General features: G+C 41.1%; 1 protein-coding gene across 1 annotated transcript; it reads right to left on the bottom strand.

Moving 5' to 3' along the window:
- Positions 1-2,886: 2,886 nt before the first annotated feature.
- LOC5507426 (endothelin-converting enzyme 2) lies at positions 2,887-26,862 on the bottom strand. Its single transcript, XM_048733585.1, has 17 exons — positions 26,535-26,862; positions 20,186-21,357; positions 16,726-16,782; positions 15,127-15,243; positions 14,675-14,749; positions 14,087-14,220; positions 10,756-10,984; positions 9,628-9,726; positions 8,952-9,029; positions 8,017-8,120; positions 7,238-7,296; positions 6,736-6,790; positions 6,332-6,399; positions 5,376-5,584; positions 5,088-5,183; positions 4,790-4,866; positions 2,887-3,503 (listed from the first exon to the last, which is right to left on the bottom strand). The coding sequence occupies exons 2-17, from the start codon at positions 21,299-21,301 to the stop codon at positions 3,404-3,406; spliced, it is 2,673 nt and encodes an 890-aa protein (XP_048589542.1). The 5' UTR covers positions 21,302-21,357; positions 26,535-26,862; the 3' UTR covers positions 2,887-3,403.
- Between the last annotated feature and the right edge of the window lie 250 nt (positions 26,863-27,112).

Here is a 27,112-nt window from a genome sequence, read left to right as displayed (position 1 = left end):
TACATACCATGGGACACTACACATCATGGGACACTACACATCATGGGACACTACACATCATGGGACACTGCACATCATGGGACACTATTAGGGACACTACACATCATGGGACACTACACATCATGGGACACTACACATCATGCGACACTACACATCATGGGACACTATTAGGGACACTACATACCATGGGACACTACACATCATGGGACACTACACATCATGGGACACTACACATCATGGGACACTACACATCATGGGACACTACAAATCATGGGACACTACACATCATGGGACACTACACATGGGACACTATTAGGGACACAACACATCATGGGACACTACACATCATGGGACACTACACATCATGGGACACTATTAGGGACACTACATACCATGGGACACTACACATCATGGGACACTACACATCATGGGACACTACACATCATGGGACACTACACATCATGGGACACTACACATCATGGGACACTATTAGGGACACTACATACCATGGGACACTACACATCATGGGACACTACACATCATGGGACACTACACATCATGGGACACTACACATCATGGGACACTACACATCATGGGACACTACACATCATGGGGCACTACACATCATGGGACACTATTAGGGACACTACATACCATGGGACACTACACATTATGGGACACTACACATCATGGGACACTACACATCATGGGACACTACACATCATGGGACACTACACATCATGGGGCACTACACATCATGGGACACTATTAGGGACACTACATACCATGGGACACTACACATCATGGGACACTACACATCATGGGACACTTCACATCATGGGACACTACACATGGGACACTACACATCATGGGACACTACACATGGGACACTACATATGGGACACTACACATCATGGGACACTATTAGGGACACAACACATCATGGGACACTACACATCATGGGACACTACACATGGGACACTACACATCATGGGACACTACACATCATGGGACACTACACATCATGGGACACAACACATCATGGGACACAACACATCATGGGACACTACACATCATGGGACACTACACATCATGGGACACAACACATCATGGGACACTACACATCATGGGACACTACACATCATGGGACACAACACATCATGGGACACTACACATCATGGGGCACTATTAGGGACACTTAATATCATGGGACACTACACATCATTACTAGACTTGATTTTTTGTAAGAAGATCATTTGATTTGTGCTACTTTTATGAAATGTGAAAAGGATTTATTTTGACTCCTCAGAAAAGGTTTCGAGTATAGAGGGTAAAATTTAACAAATAAGTTGAAGTTATAAGATTTGAAAATCGAGGTAAATGTGTTTAAGGCAATTCAAAGGGAAAAGTATTTTTGATCATTTCAGGACGAGACTCGGGTTACCAAGAAACTCGACTTACCGAGGCATCGTATTTCTGAGCGTTTCTATTATCAAGGCATTAAATTACCTAGGGTTCGTGTTACCGAGGGCTTGTTTTACTACGGGTGCAACTTTAATGCAAGAAACACTAGTACTTTTAATTGTATTTTTATTAATATGCAAATTCACAGCGAGACATATTTACAATAATTCAATAAGCATGATAACATGGCCGTTTTTTCTGGAAACGATAACAAACTTTCTATATCTTTTGTACAATTCAAATGTTATAATATTTTTTGCTATATATAATATGATGGATGAAATTTGGCTAAACACGTAGTAGCGGTACGGAAACTTCAGCACAGGTACGGTAGGAAAACTTCAGTACCACAGAAGTCAGCAAGTTAAAACTTTAGAAAATTACCACTCATCATGCGACACTACACATTATGGGACATTACACATTATGCTACACTACACATCATGGGACACTACACATTATGCGACACTACACATCATGGGACACTACACATGGGACACTACACATCATGCGACACTACACATTATGGGACACTTTATATGGGACACTACACATCATGGGACACTACATATCCTGCGACACTACACATTATGGGACACTACATATCCTGCGACACTACACATCATGGGACACTACACACCATGGGACACTACACATTATGGGACAATACACACCATGGGACACTACACATTATGGGACACTACACATCATGGGACACTGCACATCATGGGACACTACACATTATGCGACACTACACATCATGGGACACTACAAATTATGGGACACTACACATCATGGGACACTACACATTATGGGACACTACACATCATGGAACACTACACATCATGGGACACAACACATCATGGGACACTACACATCATGGGACACTACACATTATGCGACACTACACATTATGCGACACTACGCATCATGGAACACTACACATCATGCGACACTAACATCATGGGACACTACACATCATGGGACACTACACATGGGACACTACACATCATGGGGCACTACACATCATGGGACACTACATATGGGACACTACATATCATGGGACACTACACATCATGGAACACTACACATCATGGGACACTACACATCATGGGACACTACACATCATGGAACACTACACATCATGCGACACTACACATCATGAGACAATACACATTGTGGGACACTACACATCATGGGACACTACACATCATGGGACACTACACATCATGGGACACTACACATCATTGGACACTACACATCATGGGACACTACACATCATGGGACACTACACATCATGGGACACTACACATCATGGGAAACTACACATCATTGGACACTACACATCATGGGACACTACACATCATTCGACACTACACATCATGGGACACTACACATCATGGGACACTACACATCATGGGACACTACACATCATGGGACACTACACATCATGCGACACTACACATTGTGGAACACTACACATCATGGGACACTACACATTATGGGACACTACACATGGGACACTACACATACGGAAACTTCAGCACCGGTACGGTAGGGAAACTTCAGTACCACAGAAGTCAGCAAGTTAAAACTTTAGAAAATTACCACAGGGTGACCGCGTGTCTTAAAATTTTGGCTAAATACATTGGTGATTATTAAATTATTCATGAAAAATTCTTTAAAGAGTGGCATGGGATGACCACAATTTATTTAAGCTGCAATAACGAGTGATAACAAATTTTTCAAGCAGTACCACAGGGTGACCACAGCACAGGGTGACTACACGTCTTGCAAGCTGTACCACAGGGTGACTACACGTCTTTTAAACTGTGCCACAGGGTGACCACGCGACTTTCAAGCTGTACCACAGGGTGACCGAAGCTGTACCAAAGAGTGGCACGTGATAATCACGTGGTTGCGTCATGTGATCACGTGGTTACCAGACCCTGCATTTACGGACGGGATTCATGTAGCTGCCCTTAGGGCAATGGAACGCTTCGGCGAACTCCTCACTGTTCTGTAGCGCACCTATTACCCTGAGATATAATAATAAAAAGCATTATGATGATTATGCTAACTTTAAAGTCCATATAACCTTTCAGAGTTGATAGACTTTGTCAATTCTTTATATTTTTATCTTCCGCACGAATAACTCAAATCTCTAATATTGAGGTATTTTGGTCAACCTTCGGAAAAAAGGCCGTAAACTGAAAGGCCAGGGTCCAGTCATTTGTGACATAGATCGAGATGTCAACCAAATTATATGATAAAACATGATGCGCGCGGTAAACCGGTTCCCGTCTTCATGTCTTCTTAGTTATTGCTGAAGCACGTTGTATGGTTACAACTTTTACCGTCGTCTTTATATCTTAACCTGGTAGTCAAATGATTATTTAACTTCAGGAAACAAATCTGCAAAATTTAGCAGATAGTTTTTAGTCTTTAAATTGTTTTTGCATTGTTCGCGCGCGCTGCATTCGCAATCAAGTATGGCGACATTCTCACGAGAGCGCGCTGTTTTTGAAACCTAAAACAAAAATGATATTTGCTTTTTTCGCATACAATTCTCGACTTTAAATTATTCTTCGCTGACATGACGGAAAAACCTGGAAAATTCGCAATTCGAGATAGAGAAAGAAGACACAATTTCTTAAAATGGCCATCGGTTCCTTGTATTCCGGACTTATTTTTGAAACACAAATAACGTGAGGCCGAAATGCACATACCCAGATTTTTGCTTTTTAAGATATTTTTTCCTTGATCATCCTTGCGCTTTATATGAGCCCAGAGACGAAAAGCACAAATTTCAATGACACTTTACAAAAAGTCGCATCAATTTAAAAAAAGTCGCATTTGATATTTTGTTTGCTATTACTCACTAAGTACTTAGGGAAATTTTCCGCCTTATTAGATCTGAAATGAGCTTATTTGAAGCGTTAAGTCATGTTTTTCCGTCATTTCTTCTTCGCTTCATTGTGGGTAGCATTGCAATAGAAAACAATTCGCCAATATTTTGTGGTATTGCCGTCTCTGAATTTAAACAGATTTAAGGAAAATAAGTTGTTTCAGATTTTCCCGCCAAAACTTGGAATTATTCACTCAATTCAATCTCCTTTCGCGCGGCCAGGAAAATTTTCAAAGATATGTAGAAAATTCAAATTTCAATCAAATTCAATTCCCTTTTCAGAATTTGAAAGTTTATCTATGCTTTGTTTTGGCTAGATTGATATAAGTGAAAGGTTTTTAGAACTTTAAGGAAGCGAATCCTGGCAACCGGCCTGCGATAAGATATTACAGGGTCCTGAAATAAAAAGTTCATTACCTGAAGTAAGGAAGGGAGTGACTGTCTCTGTTTATCCTTGAAAACTGCTTGTCGGTACTGAACTCCGAGCACCACAGCTAATAACACAACGAAAAGAAAATAAGGGTTGCGTAGATGTGGGAGTTTATGGCAAGAGCGATGGTGATGGTGACTATCATTATAATTTGATGATTATTATGATAGCTTCAAATAATTTGGTGGTGCTGATTTAGATGATAATGGTGATTAAAAATGATGGCTACAAAGATGATGTTGATGATTATGATGATGATAGTAAAAATGATATCTATAGTGTTACCTGTGCATAGCTGATGAAGAACATCTGATGGTTAGTTTTCTTCAGTCCTGGAACGATCGCTTCTTCGCCGTTCTGCTTTATCCAGTTTTCGTACGCCTTTATTGAAAGAAAAAGAAGGTAAAACAACGCAAGAACATAAAAGTAAACAGTTTATCAAATCGTAGAAAAACAGAGGGTAGGGGATATAGATGGTGGAAATAGTCTCTCTTACCCAAACTATGACCTTTAATTATCAAATCGTTATAAAAGTGTAGCGGATATAGATAGGGTATAGATGTAGTCTTTTACCCTGAATGCGACCTTCAAGCCCCCGTTATCGGCTATGTTCTCGCCAAGGGTATTCTCGCCTCTAAGGTAGAGTCTCCCTAAGCCTGGCAAGTTCACTGAGTAGTTATTGTACTGCTCCACCATGCATTCAGTCTTGTTAGCGAATCCTTTGATGGAGTAGTTCGACCACCACTGGGCCACAATCTCTCCATTCTTGTTGTACAAACGACCTGGCAAACAGAGATCTTGATTATTAGGTGAATAGACGAAGGGTGTCGTAATGAGACTACACATTGTGGGACACTACACATCATGGGGCACTACACATCATGGGACACTACACATCATGGGACACTACACATCATGGGACACTACACATCATTGAACACTACACATCATGGAACACTACACATGGGACACTACACATCATGGGACACTACACATCATGGGACACTACACATCATGGGACACTACACATCATGGGACACTACACATCATGGAACACTACACATGGGACACTACACATCATGGGACACTACACATCATGGGACACTACACATCATGGGACACTACACATCATGGGACACTACACATCATGGGACACTACACATCATGGGACACTACACATCATGGAACAGTACACATTATGGGACACTACACATCATGGGACATTACACATCATGGGACACTACACATCATGCGACACTACACATGGGACACTACACATCATGGAACATTACACATCATGGGACACTACACATCATGGGACACTACACATCATGGGACACTACACATCATGGGACACTACACATCATGCGACACTACACATCATGGGACACTACACATTATGGGACACTACACATGGGACACTACACATCATGGGACACTACACATCATGGGACACTACACATCATGGGTCACTACACATCATGGGACACAACACATCATGGGGCACCACATCATGGGACACTACCTACCGACGTCGTCAAATCCATGTGATAGCTCGTGCGCAAGAACCATTCCAATGCCGCCAAAATTGATGGCCCTAGCAGAAGAAATTTGGTTGGTTGTATTATTAAACTCTACAAATATAGGGTGATACTATTGAACCCAAGGATTCATTCATTGATCTGCCACTTATTTTTTAAAAAGCAATGGAATTCGTTAATGGTTTAACGATTAGCATAACAGCATTAATTTTGCAACCGGGGGTTGATTTCTCTTTTTGAAGAATTTGTGGAATTAATAGAGCTTTTGTGATAATTTAATGAAGACTTTAATTACTTTTAATTAAATTTTAATTAAATTTAATTTAATTTTAATAATTTAATTAATTACTTTAATTATTAAATTGTGATAATTTAATGAAGACTTTAATTACCGTGGTGCGTTGCTTCCATGGTAAAATGGAGAGGCTAAGATGGCTGCATGGACATCTGTAAGACAAAGACGAATAACATATACCAAGGCGGTTAGTGCTTGGGTGAAGCAGACTTGAGCACAGGCGTGGTTGGGAGAAGGGGTACGGAGACAAAGAAGTCGACTCATTTGCAGTCAAGGTTATCAATTTAATCATCCCTACTGTAACTAAAATAACTGAGGAGATGACTGATACATGGTCATGACAGATAAAAGGAAAACTTCATCACCATTCTTGACAACGAGGGTAAGGATATGGCGTGGTCAAGTCTAAGGAATACAAAAGCGCGTCAGACACAAAGCTGGGAAAAAAACTCGGAGCAAAGGCGAGAAGAGAATCAACTAACATTGCAACCAAGACTAAATCCGTAACTTATTGGTGATAGACACAGGCGCTAGAAGGGAACGCTCTGCCCACTGCGCCAGGTTTTTCTAGGAGGTAGGTGCTGAACTTTTGGACTTACTTATTTCGTTTCTTGTCCGCATATAGAAAGCATTCACCGTCTGAGGCCCAGTATACCACCTGCCGATCAAAGCGTAAGGGATGTCAATTTTGTTATAGAGGAAAGTGGCAGAAGAGGCCAATGGCGTCGACTTGGGGCTAGTAGGAGGAAGTTTCATTCTTAGGCGCGATTAGTTAGCTGTGACTACCCCCTTTCCTTCTCTATAGGACGTCACACGCGATAAAATATTATATAAAAGAAAAGCCGCTTACTTGAAATCTGGTGACATAAACCGATTCGATTTAGCAAGGTTCTACTGTAGAATCGCCCTAATGCTGAATCAGGCACTGGTCAATATACCAAGGGACAGTTTCGATATCATTATAGTTCTGTCAATTTTCCTATGTACACTAGAGCATTAATGGCATAGTTCTCACATCATTGCTTACAAGCTTTGTAAAAATGGCAACGAACATTTTGACACTACTGGAAACTGATTTTCACTGAGACACAAGTGCAACGCAAGTAATTCTTCCTATCCTCAGTGGAACAAGAGACTACTTGATTTTGTACCCGAGAACGGGACTAGGGTTAGGGATGGATAAGGGCGACTGATTAAGGGTTAGGGTTAGGACGTTGACCGCGCAACTGGACTTCTGTCGTCGACTTCCATAATTTTGTTATCCTTGACCGACACTCCCTAGTGTTTGTGCATTAGAGAACAAGCCTTTGTAACAATTGCCTTTTGAAATGGAAGTAAAACAAAAGGGCTATAAAAAGCAAGTGAAGACTGGACTTACTCTTCCTTATCAACAGGTTCCCGTAACCGTGCCAGTCTGTACTTGGTGTTCCACTCAGTAATGTTGACTTGATTCAGCAGGAAATGATTCTTGCTGATCTTAAGCTGAAACGAGAGACAGTACGTTATACATGAAGTCGGCCGTAAGAAACAAACAAACAAACAAACAAACTGGCCTGGGTTGGTGTTTTCACTTTTTATAACATAAATGCAATGGTTTGCAAGGCATTCTTTAACTAAAAATGGAGCAATAAAAAGAATTAAAACATTAAGATCTGAATTTTTTGTTTTAATTTTTTATCAAAAACCACCCCCATTGAAAACACAAATTATTATTATATCATATAAAAGCAAAAACGCTGTTTTAGGCGCGGGAAACTGAGCAATAAATTGTGTCTTTTGCGCACTTTTACGCTACCCCAGTCCCCGCTCCGACTCAAACAACATTTACCCAGTCCCCCAAGTCCCCACCTATCCTCGCAATATCGGCCCAGTCCCTACGCGTGCTCTCATTACGTCGACTCAGTCCCCGCACCTACTCAGGCAATATCGGCCCAGTCCCCACATCTATCCTCGCAATATCGGCCCAGTTCCCGCGCATGCTCTCATAACATCGACCGCCAGTACTGGCAAAAACAAACACAATCGTAGTGTTGACTCTATCGAGTAAAGGTACGAAAGGATGACTTCAGTCGTTGTTTTGACTTACTGTACAGCATTAAAACCATACTGTACAAAAGATGACACATTTGTTTGATAATGAGGGAGTTATAAAGAAAATTATAGCCTTGGGTTTGGTCTAGTTTTCTTAGCATTTGTCGAAATGTGACAACGCCGTCATTTCAAAACAAAAAGGCTAGTTTAACCGCGCGGTACTGAAACTAGTCTTGCGTTTTTCAGCACTGTCACATCGACCCAGTCTGCATGCGTACGTACCCCGTCGTAGTACTGGTTCAGTAGTGTTTCGTTGACACACATCATAGGGTAACCAAACTTCTCTAACATCGCTCGCTCCTGTTTTGAAAAGAAGTAGTTATAAAGTTTGAGGAAGACTAACTGGATTCACTACTTGACGGATCAAAATCTGACATTATGTGATCAATACTAATAGTTCTTGTTGTCGCTGGAGTTGGAGGTACAATTGTCATTGATATTTTTGTAGTTGTATTGCTAGTAACGTTCTTCCTGGTTTTTTTTTAACTTTTTGTTGAAGCATTCTCTTGTCTTTGTTGTTAACGGTTATATTTGTTTGCAGTAATGTTGATATTGTTGTTGCCACTCATTGTTCAACTGTTGTTGTTATTGTTGTTGTTGTTGCTACTGCTCTTGTCATTGTTGTGGCTGCTTGTTTGCATATGAGTTTCTTTGTTAGTTGTAGTTGCTCGGCACTAAATTATTGTTTCTGTAGCTATTTCATTGTTGTTGATGCTGTTGTTTAGTTGTTGTTGTTAGTTGTTATTTTTGCAATTGCTGTTGTTAATTGTTGTTGATGTTCTTGTTAGTTGTTGTTATTGTTAGTTGTCGTTGTTAATGTTGTTGTTAGGTGTTGTTGTTGTTTACATGTTGCTGTCCCTACTGCCTCAGTTTGTTGCTATCTCTCTACCCTGTGCACCTTCTCATATATCTGTTCCCTTGTCTCGTGGTCAAGCCAGTCCAGTTCCCTCACTTCATCGCGAAACGCCTTTCTGATCCAGTCCATCAACTCGTGGATCTGTGACAACAATAATACGTCAGCACCATACGTCAGCGTATCCAGTCCCCACCCCTCCCTCCAATCTTTAATTAAAATTTAAAAAGAAATTTATGTGAGACAAAAACACAAGTTCACCCACACCCCTGCTGGGGGAGGCACCCGTGCTCCCGACACCTGCGTCCCGACCAGTGCGTCCCAACCCGTGCGTCCCGACCCATGAAACCCGAACTGTGCGTCCATCCCCGTGCTTTCCGAACCGTGCGTCCTGGCCCGTGCGTCCCGATCCGTGCATCCCGAACATGCGTCCCGAACTGTACGTCCCGATCCGTGCGCCCGAACTGTTTGTGCAGTCACGTGTATGCCAACCCGTGCGTCCCGAACTGTGCGTCCCGACCCATGCGTCCCGTCCTATGCGTCCCGTCCCGTGCGTCCCGAGCCATGCGTCCCGGCCCGTGCGTCCCGTCCCATGCATCCAGCCCCTTGCGTCCAGCCCCGTGGGTCCTGACCCGTACGTCCGGTCCCGTGCGTCCGGTTCCGTGCGTCCCAACCTGTGCGTCCAGAGCCATGCGTCCCATCTCGTGCGTACAGATCCGTGCGTCCCGAACTTCGCGTCCCGATCCGTGCGTCCCAAACTGTGCGTCCTGACCCGTACGTCCCGCCATTGAGTCCAGCCCTGTGCGTCCAGACCCGTGCGTCCCGGCCCGTGCGTCCCGATCCGTGCGTCCCGAACTGTTTGTCTAGCCCCGTGCATCCCATCCCGTGCGTCCCAACCCGTGCGTACAGAACCGTGCGTCCCGAACCTCGCGTCCCGATCCGTGCGTCCGGAACTGTGCTTCCTGACCCGTGTGTCCCGCCATGGAGTCCAGCTCTGTGCGTCCAGACCCGTGCGTCCAGAACAGTTCGTCCCGACCCGTGCGTCCCAAACTGTACGTCCTGGACTGTGCGTCCCGATCCGTGCGTCCCGAACTGTTTGTCCAGCCCCGTGCATCCCAACCCGTGCGTCCCAACCCGTGCGTCCCAACCCGTGCGTCCAGCTCCGTGCCTCACCCTCGGAATGTCCCTCTTGTCAAACACCTCCTTGACCCAAAGGGCGCCAGTAGCAAACACAAGCCCGTCCAAGTTGTTGGCGGCATTGGTACACTGTTGCCATCGCGACGGGGACTTCTTAACCCCGGCTACCCTGATTAAGAACGTCTGCTCGGCCTCACGGAAGGGCTTGGATAGAAACGGGACCAAGTTTCGCAGTAGGGTCCAGATGAAATAGTTCGACAGCGTCCTGAATTAAGAAACATGCATTTTAAACACGGAACCCCATAGTCTGCCTGGCTGAGGTTCTGTTGATTCTCAGAGCAGTTCTTTATTGGCGAATACGCGAAACCGTTCGTAGTTTGTTTTCCTACTTTTTTAAATGGCCGCGCGAGAGAGCTGGGCAAGTGTAAGGGGCGCCTGAAAAAAGGTGAGGGCGGTCAGGGAAAAACAAGGCGTTCTAAAACACGACAAACATTTTGAAAAGGAATACCATCATATACATAGGAGACGTCTTTGCCGAGTTTAATTTTGAGACTTACACAACGCTTACACAACCGGCGGAAGGAAAAGAATAATTCAAAGTGCGCTAATACAAACTTCTCCACAATGTCTAAGTTGTAGAGTGTAACTAAGTGTGTATTCAAAGAAGATGCCCCCGATGGTCAGTTAAGGTAGGAAAGCGCGTCTTCCGCCAGCCTTGTACAAGAATACAGTCCCTTGTCATCAAAGTTGGCGCGTGGGGGATAATCCGGGAACTGTTTTGAGGCGGGAAAACATTTACGCGCGCGGACGATTATACGAGAATTGAAAGTTTTAGGTGGGGAAGAACTAAGAGGATAAACCTCTTCTCACCTATCACTGGTTTCACAAACAATCTTGTTCATATTATAGAAGGTATTCGGCCGATGGCTACTCACCTATTACTGGTTTAACAAACAATCTTGGTCATATTATAGAGGTATTCGACCCATGGCTACTCACCTATTACTGGTTTCACAAACAATCTTGGTCATATTATAGAGGTATTCGGCCGATGGCTACTCACCTATTACTGGTTTCACAAACAATCTTGTCATATTATAGAGGTATTCGGCCGATGGCTACTCACCTATTACTGGTTTAACAAACAATCCTGGTCATATTATAGGGGTATTCGGCCGATGGCTACTTACCTATTACTGGTTTAACAAACAATCTTGGTCATATTATAGAGGTATTCGGCCGTAGGCTACTCACCTAATACTGGTTTAACAAACAATCTTGGTCATATTATAGAGGTATTCGGCCGATGGCTACTCACCTATTACTGGTTTCACGAACAATCTTGGTCATATTATAGAGGTATTCGGCCGATATCTACTCACCTATTAATGGTTAAACAAACAATCTTGGTCATATTATAGAGGTATTCGGCCGATGGCTACTCACCTATTACTGGTTTCACAAACAATCTTGTTCATATTATAGATGGTATTCGGCCGATGGCTACTCACCTATTACTGGTTTAACAAACAATCTTGGTCATATTATAGAGGTATTCGGCCGATGGCTACTCACCTATTACTGGTTTAACAAACAATCTTGGTCATATTATAGAGGTATTCGGCCGATGGCTACTCACCTATTACTGGTTTCACAAACAATCTTGGTCATATTATAGAGGTATTCGGCCGATGGCTACTCACCTATTACTGGTTTCACAAACAATCTTGGTCATATTATAGAGGTATTCGGCCGATGGCTACTCACCTATTACTGGTTTCACGAACAATCTTGGTCATATTATAGAGGTATTCGGCCGATGGCTACTCACCTATTACTGGTTTCACAAACAATCTTGGTCATATTATAGAGGTATTCGGCCGATGGCTACTTACCTATTACTGGTTTAACAAACAATCTTGGTCATATTATAGAGGTATTCGGCCGATGGCTACTCACCTATTACTGGTTAAACAAACAATCTTGGTCATATTATAGAGGTATTCGGCCGATGGCTACTCACCTATTACTGGTTTCACAAACAATCTTGGTCATATTATAGAGGTATTCGGCCGATGGCTACTCACCTATTACTGGTTTCACAAACAATCTTGGTCATATTATAGAGGTATTCGGTCGATGGCTACTCACCTATTACTGGTTTAACAAACAATCTTGGTCATATTATAGAGGTATTCGGCCGATGGCTACTCACCTTTTACTGGTTTCACAAACAATCTTGGTCATATTATAGAGGTATTCGGTCGATGGCTTCTTACCTATTACTGGTTTAACAAACAATCTTGGTCATATTATAGAGGTATTCGGCCGATGGCTACTCACCTATTACTGGTTTAACAAACAATCTTGGTCATATTATAGAGGTATTCGGCCGATGGCCACTCACCTATTACTGGTTTCACAAACAATCTTGGTCATATTATAGAGGTATTCGGCCGATGGCTACTTACCTATTACTGGTTTAACAAACAATCTTGGTCATATTATAGAGGTATTCGGCCGATGGCTACTCACCTATTACTGGTTTCACAAACAATCTTGGTCATATTATAGAGGTATTCGGCCGATGGCTACTCACCTATTACTGGTTAAACAAACAATCTTGGTCATATTATAGAGGTATTCGGCCGATGGCTACCCACCTATTACTGGTTTAACAAACAATCTTGGTCATATTATAGAGGTATTCGGCCGATGGCTACTCACCTATTACTGGTTTCACAAACAATCTTGGTCATATTATAGAGGTATTCGGCCGATGGCTACTCACCTATTACTGGTTTCACAAACAATCTTGGTCATATTATAGAGGTATTCGGCCGATGGCTACTCACCTATTACTGGTTTCACAAACAATCTTGGTCATATTATAGAGGTATTCGGTCGATGGCTACTTACCTATTAGTGGTTTAACAAACAATCCTGGTCATATTATAGAGGTATTCGGCCGATGGCTACTTACCTATTACTGGTTTCACAAACAATCCTGGTCATATTATAGAGGTATTCGGCCGATGGCTACTCACCTATTACTGGTTTCACGAACAATCCTGGTCATACTATAGAGGTATTCCGCCGATGGCTACTCACCTATTACTGGTTTCACGAACAATCCTGGTCATACTATAGAGGTATTCGGCCGATGGCTACTCACCTATTACTGGTTTCACAAACAATCCTGGTCATATTATAGAGGTATTCGGCCGATGGCTACTCACCTATTACTGGTTTCACGAACAATCCTGGTCATACTATAGAGGTATTCGGCCGATGGCTACTTACCTATTAGTGGTTTCACGAACAATCTTGGTCATATTATAGAGGTATTCGGCCGATGGCTACTTACCTATTACTGGTTTCACGAACAATCTTGGTCATATTATAGAGGTATTCGGCCGATGGCACATTCACAATCTCGTCATCGCCAATCACGACGCCATGCTTTCTGAACAGCTTACGAAGATAATCCGTGAAGTCGAACTGTAAAGTATAAAGGAATTATATCATCTTTCTTACGATGACATGTGTATCATAGTAGGGAGGTAAGTCCGCTTGCATCAAAACAATTTAAATTAAAAACAAGACATTCAAAATAAAATCTAAATAACATATCAAATCAAGAGATTTTAACGAATGTATCGCCCCATGACAGGTTCTCCAATAGGGTTCTGGATTCCGGATTCCATGTGGGTTTTTTCTCGTGGATTCCGGATCCCAGCAGCATGGATTCCGGATTCCATATCTCATTTTTTCATGGATTCCGGATTCCATATCTCATTTTTTCATGGATTCCGGATTCCATATCTCATTTTTTTCATGGATTCCGGATCCCATATCTCATTTTTTCATGGATTCCGGATTCCGGATTACCTGTCATGGGGCGAAATGTATCAAAGAATTGTATTTAACTCAAGAGTATGAATTCCAAAGGTACCTGTTCGCTGTAGCTCTTTAATTCTTTAAGAGGCATCGGATGATAGACTCGCTTCTGGAGGTCTGTAGGTTTCAACTGTTTAAAAAAAGAGAATGACTTGATGATGTGGATGAATCAGTATTATAAGAAGGTAAGGGACACAACACTAACGGAAAAGAAGTGAAGGAGATTGATGCACCCCTCTGTAACAAACCTTGCAAGTTATAATTTTCCGGCAAGTTTTTTTTTTTGTCTTTTTTCATTCGGGGGTAAATATCCCAACAGGTGTAATGAAGAGAGCAAGTAGGAGAGGTAACAGAATGAGCAAACGGAGAGGACAACAAGAGAACGAACAACGAGAAATAGAAGGAGAGAAATAGGAAATAGAAAAGCAAGAACAATAGGAAATAGAAGAACAAGAGCAAGAAAAACAAGGAATGGAAGAACAAAAGCAAAGGAAAAAGGTAGCATGCCTTGGAAAGCTGTTTCTCGAGTTCAATCACATCTTCCATGTCCCGGTGAGTGGTCGTGTTATCTCCACCGAGGATCAATCCCACGGCGGCCATGTAGTCTATGTAGGCTGAAATGGTCTGAAAACACACAAGGGGCGAAATAGGAATTTAAATATGCGATGGAGGTCTACTAAGGTGCATAAACGTAACCAGCTTTTTGAGAAAAACACACAACGCCAATCAAATATCCGGATGGCCGAAGACAGGGCTTTTTAGCCCCAAAAACTTACTCTTCTTTTATCAACGAACAACCGGAGCCGCTTACGGAGCGGTCATTAATTACTGGGGGGTATTTTTGCAAAACCCTGGGCTTAAACATCCCCCCCTCAAATCAAAGCCCAAAAATCGTGACCCCCCCAAACTGGAGGCCCAAAAATTTGCACCCCCCCCCCCTTCCCCCCACTACCATCTCCACTTTTTTATATTAGATAATTAAATGTCTTTAAAACCACCGAGACTTGATATACTGAGTGTAACTGAATATAAACTTTTTTTAAATATAGATCAGCTAGCATGGCAATTTTGGCCTATTTAATTCAAGTATGAATCTTCACATTCGCTAATTAACGAGTGGCACAGAGGTAAACAACAAAACCGGTGTCACTAGAAAACGACTACGTCGTCGACAATTTGAACAAAGACATTTGAGTCTAGGTTTTGCAACATTTTAAATTATTCGTTTTGTTCAACTAATTAGAACGGGCAGCTTTATCTGTCAACCATGAGAGGGATTCTCAAAAACTATTTATATAAAGACAAGATTGACACCCCGCAAGACCGGAGGCCCAAAAATTTGCAAAAAATGTGCCCCCCTCCCTAAAAAAAATTGTAGTCCCCCCCCCCTTCATATTTGCCCCCCCCCCCCCCCCCCCCCCAATAAATGACCGCTCCCTTACCCGGAAGCCAAAAAGCGATTTAGCAGTTGGCGAGACTCGGTCGCAGAATTTCGAAAACTGAAATAAAGCTTGAAATAAAAATATACCTTATAACACTTAATCTTCGCGACGTCAAAATTACGCGATTTTGAGATGACGATATTTCGTGACACTTTATTTTTGGGATAATAAAACCAAGCAAAACAAGTGGTATTAAAATGGGCTTTAATCATCAAAACTGAAACAAACTGTAACAGAAATATGAGTAGGCTAAATTTAGTTTCATAAAAATCAATAAATACAAGTCCAACTCAACCCCTTACCGTACTATATGTACATTAGATGACCAAACAGACAAGGTGTTTCGATAAAGCTAAGCGGCCAAAATTCCCCCAAAGGCTTTTTGTGTACTAAGATCCTAATTTTCGCGTCTCTTTTAAAATCGCTAAATTCGCGAATTAAAGTGACGCGAAAATTAAATGTAATAAGGTAAAGGTTTTTCATAGTCGGAATTTAGAAAGAAGCGCCCTCTTCGAATTGGCGCCCTTCTCGCGACTCAAAAATTTAGATAAACGCCCAGGTACTTAAACGAGCTTTACGATAATTATATATGGGTACAAATGTTTCCACCGGTGTGTAAAATCTGTCTGTTTGTGATTGAAGTAAAGGTAAGGCAGATTTTTACCTTAGTGTCGTTTTTGGCGTAGTACGCACCACCCAGGCTGAAGTCCGCTGGGAGTAGCTGTGAAAGGGAGGAGAGCTAGTCACTGATAATAAAATACCACATTTTAACTACCAAAAATGCATGAGAAAGCGAGTAAGTGTAGGTTAAATTGTGCGCGCGTAATCATTTTTTTTCCGGGACCATGTCTATAAACAGTTGAACTTTAAGCTGTCAAGGCCTTGTAAAAATAATATGCATTTTTTATTGAAAACTGTGTTTATTGACGGTTTGTGGTCACCTTCTTTGAATTTAAGTCTCCCACATGTGCCAAAGGCTCATTTAGAAATCCGGGCTATTTTCATGACAATGATACTGCCCCTTAAAAATGCGACCAATCAGAGTAAGAGTTATTTTAAGAAATAATATCTAAACATAACCTTAGTTACGTGATGATGGTCCGAGTAATGGCATGATCTCTAACAGGCCAAGGTGACCCTTGTATTTTAATAACTAGAAACCACAATCGGCATATCACGGGGTCAGTAGAGTTATCACTTGTTCAAGTGTATTCTAGTGTGAGCAGATGTGAGCGAAATAGCTCAAGTCCCAAACGATGTGAGCGAAATAGGTCAAGTCCCAAACGATGTGAGCGAAATAGGTCAAGTCCCAAACGAACAGTTTCATCTCAGCTAAAAAAAGCTACAGATTAATGCCAATTAATAATAACTCGAAAAAAACATTACAGGCCTAGAACCAGATGAGATCAGTAATATCTTTAAAGTTCATGAAAATTATTTCGCAATGAGGCCTTTTTTTGTTTTTGTTTTGCGAACGTCAACCGAGTTTTGAGCTAAGTCAATATTTTGAGTTTTAGTTTATATTTAAGTCTATATTCTTCCCGACGTGGCATGTCCGATACCAGAGCGTACGACACCACAAATATGCGCGGAAATCAAGCGAGGTAAAGTATATTTTAGCCGCCATTTTGTCATTGTGTAGTTCCAGAAAATATCCATACCCCCCACCCCCCCTATTGAGTGGGTCGGAGGTATGACCCCCACCCCTCTGGAATTCCCAACCCCCTGGAAAAAGATAAATACATTAACTGTTAAGGAAAAAGGGCATTGACCCCCCCCCCCCTCCCTCTCATCTGGAAATTCCTGGGCGTCTGAACCCCCCACCCCCGGAATTTCCAATCCACTCAATGGGGGGGGGGGGGGGGGGGGGGTTAGGGGTATGGATATTTTCTGGAACTACACATTCTAGCAAATAGCAAGTATGAAAAAGCATCAATTTTTTCTCTCGGCTGAATAGGTTATTGCGATATTTTCTATAGTTTTTCAATTAAGCATAAAACGTTTAAGATTTAAAATGGTAATTTTGAGGTTTTTTCGCGCAATTTGTCTTTCAATCATGAATGGACGCATCGACAGAAGCAAAAAATGGCAAAGTTTAAATTATAAGATCGTGTTTTATATTCGCTTGATTTTTTGCATAGATGTTCCTTGTGTTTATATAAAACAAAATGGGCTTTAGTTGTTTTTTGTAGATAATCCGTAGAAATTGTAAATTGTAAGACTCTTGATTTGTCTGAAATTACCCAATTTGGGCGAAATTGCTACTTTTTTCATGATCTATGGCAACTACTTTGCTCAATCATATCTCAAGAACGGATCATCCACCAAAAAATACTAAAGCTTATTTTGTTTTATATTATGCAAGGAACCTCTACGCAAAATATAAACAAAATATAAGCTAACACAACCTTACAATTTTAATTTTGCTATTTTTTTGTGCTCCTCTCTCGAACGCATCACAAGCGATATGTTGACAAGGCGATAAAAGTAAACGCTATTTCCTCGTGACGATCTTATTTCAGGGAAATGCGAGGGTCAAGCAGAGTCAATGAAAATCAAATACCAAGCAAAAGAATACTTGTCGGCCTCTTTTTTGTTTGAAGTAGACCAAAACCTTTCTAAAAAAAACATATTCAAATGATAAAATGAGCTAGAAATAGAATCAAACTTGTGTGGTAAATGCAAAGCTTTAGACCTTTGCTTGTGTGTATTTTTTATAGCCGAAAAAAGAATCCATCTTAGTTTTAACACAAAGCAACCAAAGCAATTCAAATTTGAAGTGTTTATTTCTAGAGGTCTTACAAGTGAGAGGGGGTATCTGTATTGTTATCTGGCATTAGACTGCCCCCCAGAAAGGAAAAGTAGTAGTGCTTTGAAGTGGAATACGGTCTGTTTCGCTATTTTACAAGATATCACCTTTGGCTTTAAAAATCATATGATAAACGCTTTTATTTATCTGTAAAATACATCTTTATAGACCATGTTGATCTCCTCTTCACATTCGCCATAAGATTGATTTCTTGACTAAGCGGCCGCTAAGTATTTCCTAGTTGTCCACACGCCTCGAGTACACTCACGTCTAAGTCGACCCATTTCGATGACCTTTGAACAAAACTCTCGAGTCTCTCTGTTTGATTGTGTTGACACACTAATTTCTAGGAATCCTAAACCAATCACCAATGGTTTTCCCTGTTTTAAACCTTCGTCATGCACTCATGTTATGTTTTTAAATGTATATCACTAATATGTAAAGAATTTTAGAAAAAAATACACTGCGAGGGTTGATTTACTTACAACAGTTTCCTTGTTTTTCGCGCGCTTTTATTCTGGCCTAACGCGGATTTGGCGGGAAAATTGGGAAAAAAGTAGCGGGAAAAAATTCCTTAGAGATTGAATTCAATTAAATACCTAATCTTACCAAGTAAATACTACTCCTAGAGAAATCGTGTTATGTTAAAAAAAAAGTTTGAATTTGAACCTAAAATATATTAATGTCACCAAGCAACACAGTGACTTGAGATTTCACTCCCCGCCCTATCTAAAAGTGAGTGTCACTCCAAGAGAGTGTACCCCGAAAACTCCTTCATTACAACCTTATGTTATCTTCCCGTATTTGTTCCTCCTAGTTGCAGTTGGGCCTAAATCATGCTGACGCCATTTGCTCCCAATTTCGCGCCAAATGATTGAACGACTTGTAAAAAAAGATCTGCGGTATCTGCGGTAAAATATGCGGTATCTTTTGCAAAGTGTATGCTTTGTTTTTTTGTTTTTTTTAAAAAACTGGATTTTGCTACATCTTGTTGTATGAAGTCAGAGGCTGCTTTGTGGTACATGAAACAGAGCTGACGAAGTCAGAAGAACTTTAATTAACTTATCCGTGACATTTTGAAAGTGATAAAAAGCTTACCAACTTGACAGGGAGTGAAAGCAATCAGTCAACATCGAAAAAAGGGACTGCCTTCTATCAGGTAAATATCAAAACGCGCGCGTAATAACAGTGAATGAAAGTCACCAAACAGTTTGAAAGTTGTGTAATCGCATTTAACACTCGGATTCTATCCTATAATAGATGCTCTATAAACGCTGTTAACGGCTTATCACTTATCATGTAGTGGATTACTCACCTTGATAATATACTGTGTCGTGTTTTTAGAGTTTACTTCAACTTCAACCACGAAAAGTGGTGCTCTTTTGAACGCGCTGTGGATCTTGAGAAGAGCTTCTTCCCAACTCCACGTGCTGTCTTCCCAAGATTTCGCTATCCCCCATGACCCAAGACTATCGATCAGTCGTTGGATCTCGTCTTTCGCCGTCCGCTCCACCTGGTCCTCGTCCATACACGACTTATAAAAATCGCGCGACTTTTGCACCGCGTCCCCGCCATCTGAGTTCGTATCGTCCTCGAGAAGATTGCGAATTACTTCATTAATGCGGTTTTGCACTTTAATAAAAGTAATGTACTCGCTTCCCGAGGGCGGAATCGGGTTATCCCGTATCCAACCATCGCACGCGTAGTGGTAAAAGTTATCACATGGATCGACAGAAATGTTTATGTTCCGAGTAAATTCAGAGGCGATTTTCAAGCAATCCGCGGTATTGCAGACCTTTTGATTACTTGTGGAACCGCCTTGGTGTGGGCAACAATTGCCACGAGCCTCTCTTGTCGTTATTTCAATCGCTAAGAATACTGAGAGCAAAATGCACGCTACGAAAAGCAGCAGGCAGAGAACCAGTAGACAAAGGCGAATTCTGCGAACGCCTTTCCCAGGCACTATCGTACTTGCATTAGACAACACTCCGAGGCTTTGCGTACTCGGCGAGTTATGGAGCTCCACGCCTGGGAACTGGTTGGGTTTGTAGGACCCCATCATTGCTACAGTTGCGATGTAATCTGCTGATCTCGCGCGCGGCTTGCTCAAATCTCTTAGACAAACGGTTTGGAGATTAGGGGAAGAGCCGTTGTGTTTATACACGCACTTTGCCTCCCAACCGTTGACAAGTAGATGCCGCGACTCGACTTCAGTGTTCGCCGGATGTTTACATCGCTTAGTCCCCCGAGGCCCGGCATTGAGCTGCGCTCCGTGATAAGGCCTGGTTTCTTTTGAGGCCTCAATGTTTATAGATTTAATGTTGACCTTTATATCAGCTTGTAATCGAGAGCTTTGAGCTCTCTTCGCGCGACCCTGCTGTCGTCTCTCTACTAAGTTTTCATTTAATTGAGTGGCATTACCGGAGGGCATGTGATGCGGGCCAGACACTCAGGGAGCTTCCTTGGCAGATGAGATAAAGATGAGCACTGAGAGAGAAAAGACTTCAGTCATACACAGCAAGTCATCTGATGGCCGTGGAGAATCATACTTGGCGAGTTTTAGACATCTTGAATTGTGAAAATGACGCAAACATATTTAGTTGCAGTATTTACGTCAATGAGACTGCAAAAGGGACGGAAGAGTTTTCTGGATTCGTAAGGATGGGCTGCGTCTTTACAAGGGAAACCTGCGGGCAATGTTTGGAGTCAAATTGCGGTTGCCTGCGAGCAAATTAGGTCAAATTACTGTGGCCCACTACGCAGGCAAGAACAGGTCAATTTGTGGATGGGCTTGAAGGGAAGACGATGATCGGTATTAACTTTTAGGACTAAACACAAGGCCCACAAGGCGCAAGTTCACTCGAATCAGTCTTAAAGTAAACGCTTTTTTTAGAATGAAGCAGACTATCATAACAATGACATACTGACAAGTAGGAAAATTACATTTTAAACACACTTATCGATTAATAATCTTAACATGTATATGCGTCGCAATGTGTTACCTTGAAGACTCAGGTTAATTTAGGTAATGCGGAAGTTGGCTGAGTACCAAGGCATCAGAAACCAGATTAAGAGTCTTTTTCGGTCTCATCTCAAATGTTTTTAGGGCCACCCAAAAAGTCTTGGGGCATCTGCGGGCATCCCGCTATTTGAAAAGCGTTTTCATAGCGTTTTAATCATGCGCGGGAACATGAATTCTGAATATATGCCGTCAGCCTAGTAGACTCCAAATGGCGGCAATATTACCAGAAACTGTCTTACTTTTTGGAAAACTAAGCCAGAGCAAACCCAACGCTATCAGTTTCTATTTTTATGTTTTTAGCTTGAGAAAGCATTCACAGGCTGTTTTGCGTGCGGTAGCCGTGTGGTTATTTCCTGACAGCGTACGCCTACCTGTAGGCGTTTTACGGTTTAATTCAGCAAGAAAACACGGAGGCGTTGGCGTTTTTCGGCTGGAAACGAAAAAACTTGATCAAGTTCGTTTGATTGTTTCTTTTTGCATGCTTTGCGAGTCTAAACGTGCCATACTCGTTCTCTTTTGATAGCAGTCGCAAAAAAAGCTGGGCCCTTTGAAATGTGTCCGTCGTATAGAATCTTTTTTTGTTTCTGAACGCAGCCCACCTTTATACCGCATGCTTTAAAAAAATATTATTATTTTTTTTTTTAAATCACTAGAGCTCTTAGTCGAATTTTTAATCCGCCTCACATTAAAGAAACCTTCTTATAACTCGAGATACCTTTTAATAACTTTTGACTTTGACGTGAATTCGCCGCGCAAAACATTTTCCATTGCGTCACACAATGCCCTTGGCACTCGGTCACGCAAAAAACTGGACCAGTTTACATTGTTCTTACCTTCAAAATAATCTCAATTTACCCTCCGACCTTTGAAGAACCCCCAAAAATTGACTTCCAATCCAATACGCCATATGCATAGGGACCCGCGCACGCTAAACGACTTGGTTTGATTGAAGAACGCGGAGTGTCAGTTAATCACTAACTAGTTGGTCCGGCCGAAGTGCGTATCCCCTAAAAACATTTGAAGGATTTGTGGGGGTTCTTCAAAGGTCATGTCAGAAAGTATATTGGGATCATGAATCGAATTTCGATTAAAGTCTGGTCGTAATAGCGAGTGTGCGTAACAGAAGAAGTAAATTTCCGTTTATTTCGTTATCGGCATGAGTTTTCCGTGGCCCACAAAATATAATCCGCTGACCCTCCCGACTACAGGGTGGAATTGGGGTCTGATACAGTATAAGACAGACAAATAAGACGGACCTGTTTTCAAGATATATATACACTTATTTCAAATAACGTTGCACTCGGTAATCAATGTATCGTAACCCGCAGTGCTTCCTGGGTAACATCAAATGGCCGAATCCTGGTATCTGTGCGAATGTTCACTGGAACAAGAATTCTACAATTTCTAAAGCCTGGATTTGTTTTTTGTCTACGCTTACTTGCTTTTTTTACTTTATACCCATGAAGCACTGCGGGTTACGATACATGAATTCTCCGAGTGCAACCGTATTTGAAATAGGTGTAGCACAGGGAAATGACGTCATGCGCAAACAAACTGCGCAACGGTTGAAACAAACCCTTTAAAATGAAAACGGTTGAACGTCCTATATAGAGCGAAGAAAGCTCTTTGTATGTTTTCCTCGATAGAAAAAAAAGAGAATAGCGACGAGTTCGCTAGTTAAAATTCCGATTTCAAGATATAATTGCCACAAAAAAGCTCCAAACAAATTTCAAAATGTCAAAAGATAAAAAGTCATTTAGCCTAAACTAACAAGAAATGCAAATTAAAATGCACTTACCAAAAAAACCCCGCATTTTTGCGGTAAAATGCCTCCCTCCCTTTTGTGACTTGCTAAATGCTGTACGCGAAATTTGGCCTCCTTGTAAAGTATCAGTCGTTCGCGTGCAAGTAGTACAACTTTCAACGCCCACTTGGCTCAACAAAAACTGTTCGCGCAACCTAAAGTCAAGTAGGTCTTAACGATATACACGACTATAAATTGCGTTAGTTTGGGGCGTTGTCCTCGCTCAGAGAACACAGTACAATGTGTGAACTGTGCAAAGTGATAGTGCTATTGAGAAATATTGTATCTTACTTTTATCCTTAAAAGATCGCTTGGTGCTGGCAAATGGCGGATTGATCGCCCAAAGTGAACACATATCCAATTGACTGAGAGAGCTCACTTAGATAGGATGTGAATTTAATTGAGTCTAATAAAATAATGAATTAAAAGCATCTTTGTTGCCCTGTAAAAGAAGAGGCAAATCGGATAATTCTACCTTGGACTTAGTTAAGCGTGCAGCTGTCGACACAAGAGGATCGAGAGGTATAATGGAGATAATCATAGAAATGTAGCGTGTGCTTGTACGTTAATTGTTTCTTTACCTCTTCGAAAACCAACTTTTCCTTAGATGTCAAGACATAATTTGTCATAATTTGCGAGGTATGGACGTTTCTCGATTGCTGATATTTTATCGTTATTGGGTGGCCTTTTTCATCAAGAGATGATTAATGGAGCAAAAAAGCCAGGCAAAAATGCCATTTTTGGACGGACGTTTTTAAAGGCGAGAAATCCATCAAATTAAAAATAAGAAAATTTTCCATTTTCAAAATTTATATTTTTTCTTTTCATTTCTAGCTATTTTTCGTTAACAAGCAGCTTAATTTACCTTTTTTGATTGATATCATTTCAAAGGTCTTCATTAACTTAAAACGCTCTTGAGATGGAATTTTCAACACAGTAGGGTGGTTCCCGACAGAGCAAAAAAATGGCATGAAATTTCCCAATTCTCAATACATAAGCTCAAGATTCCGCATACAAGGAGTTCCTCTGGCAAAAAGCTTAATTCCAAATTTAAAAGAAATTTAGACGATATGAAATTTAGATATTAGCGAGCAAATTTGGCTTAATTTCTGATCAGATTCCGAGTTCTCCCTAAAAACGAGGAGAATTCATACTTTGAACATTTGAAAATTGCACTTCAACCTCATATCTCGAAGACAAATCCATTAGAAAAAAAACACTTTTCGATATGTTGGTTTACATAACATAAGGAACATCTATGCAAAAATTCAAGCTTACCGAAGTTAACCAGACCTTATTTTGGGATAACTTGCCATTTTTTGCTCTGTCAGTTGTTCCCATTTTTAATGCATTTTTTCGTAAAGTTTTGTACATTTTTGTTATATTTGCTTTGCCTTGAAATGTCGAATCTGTACGTTTTCCTATCATTTTTCTTTCCTTTCTTATTTCAATGAAAATAAAGGCTTGTTCTAACTGAGAAAACGTCCATTAATTTAAAAAAATAAAGGGAAACAAAACAATCTGCAGAACTTTGAAACTTAAGTGGATATAGATTATAAACGCACGCAGTATAGCAATATCAAATCAAATAACATGAACGATTATTTCGGTTGGTGGCAAGACATTAATCTCCCGGAGAATATGCTGCTTCAAAAGAAATTAAATACTCTATAACCAAAAGCATTTTGAGAACAATTAAAACGCTGTTGTTTGTCCCTGGTCCGTCCACTAAAGAAAAAACACCGGAAATTCGAAGCGATGTCTCAAAACTGTCTGAGAACCGGGGAAAGGGCGTTCTATGAAACGCTATATTAGTCCAAATACTGATTTTAAAAAATATCAAAAAACGAAAATTAAGGGAAGACAGACGGGTTGTTAATATTTGTTAGGGGAAAAATGTTCAAAGAAAGTTAATAATGCACACAAAGACAGGTGCGCTAACCACACCTTCTACGTATTTAACCAAACTAACCGCTCCGAGAAAATGGAGTTTGGAGCGGAATTAAGCAACAATAATTATCTCAGTTGAATTAGTGATATGAAAAGAGTTGAAAACAAGAAAACGCAGTAGTTGATTAACAAAAACAAAGATGTATATTGCTGCAATGTATTATCTGATTTTTAAGGCGAATACACTTCCATAGTGCCGTTGATTTAGGTGAAAGGACAGGCTGTCGTTTCGTAATGAATTTGACGTGCAATCAAAGGAATAGGCCACCAAATCTCAAACAAACCGAGTGTATGTTATTAAAAGGGCTACGGCGAATTAACACTCCGAACATTCCGGTTTGCGTTGGCGGTCCTTGACAGGTAAGACCAGCCACAATATAGAAACGGGAATTCACCCCACATAGTGAAGTCAAAAAGGGGGAGATTTCCTATGCGTTATATGAGTATGCAGTCTATTATTGATTATTGATCAGATAACATGTAACGAGGCACTTTCGCTACTCCCTCACTTTAAATTGATACTAATCAGTTCTACAAATGATGAAAAAATAAAAACAAATTTATCCTGATATTGGGCAGAAAGATTGCATTAAAAGAATGAAAACATTTGCCGTCAAAACAATGATCATTTTTTCTTTAATGTTCTACTTATTTTCCTTTTTGTAGTTTCTTAATTTGGGGAAAAATAAAACATTATATTGGCCTTTTTTATGTCTAAAAAGTAGAAATGTTTTTTTAACCCTCTAATGGGTCAGTAAGAGATCTTCTCTGGAAGAATAACAATTGTTGTTAAATTCTTATCAATAAGGGAAGAAAATATTTCACGAGTTAAAAGTGAAATAGCGGGGTTTTCTCTAAGGGCGGGAGATACAGTTGACAAATAGTTACCGCATATTTCGAGGTGTATTGCGCAGAGCTAAACGCCCACTTTCCTCCACTGCCTTTTCCTCTTGATAAATGGATTACTCAGACTGCCTGGCTGATAACCAAACTGGGCTGTTTCAATCGTGAATTGATTTATTCCTAGTCATCTGACATGCGAAAAACTGCAGCCTTATCTATATGCAAAGCCAGTGCGGAAGTTACAACAAATTCGCGCCGGAATAACACAAGAAGCTCCAGTGTTGTCATCATTCACTCATTCAATATCTAGTCTCATTACTCCCATCTAGCCAGCGATACGATTAAAAATGAGCACCAAATTAGCCTCAGTCCATTACTAGAGAAACCCACTATATTGGATAAAGCTTTCTTGGCCATAATAGAGCATTCTTTAAAAAAACTTGATTGTGTCTATTAGGGTATCGATTGTGCACAAACAAACAATAGACGAGAGAAACAATGACGACGAGCGGCAACGACATAAGCAGATGTTGTGACCGTTCCGATGGCACATTTAGCACTTTGCAAAAAGCTACCGCGGCGGCGGGGAAACTCGATAAATTTACAAGGCAACCCGCTTAGAT

Source organism: Nematostella vectensis, chromosome 10, assembly GCF_932526225.1.
Source record: "Nematostella vectensis chromosome 10, jaNemVect1.1, whole genome shotgun sequence".
NCBI classification, from domain to species: domain Eukaryota; kingdom Metazoa; phylum Cnidaria; class Anthozoa; order Actiniaria; family Edwardsiidae; genus Nematostella; species Nematostella vectensis.
The sequence above is the reverse complement of the archived record's forward strand: the minus strand, read 5'-3'. Positions and strand labels throughout refer to the sequence as shown.

What these genes read in the sequence shown, in the direction of transcription:
- LOC5507426 (XM_048733585.1), bottom strand. Translation starts at nt 21,301, where the DNA reads ATGCCCTCCGGTAATGCCACTCAATTAAATGAAAACTTAGTAGAGAGA. An exon ending in TCTTCATCAGCTATGCACAG is followed by an intron (nt 4,867 to 5,087) that starts GTAACACTATAG and finishes TTGTGTTATTAG; the next exon opens with CTGTGGTGCTCGGAGTTCAG. An exon ending in CACTCCCTTCCTTACTTCAG is followed by an intron (nt 3,504 to 4,789) that starts GTAATGAACTTT and finishes ATTATATCTCAG; the next exon opens with GGTAATAGGTGCGCTACAGA.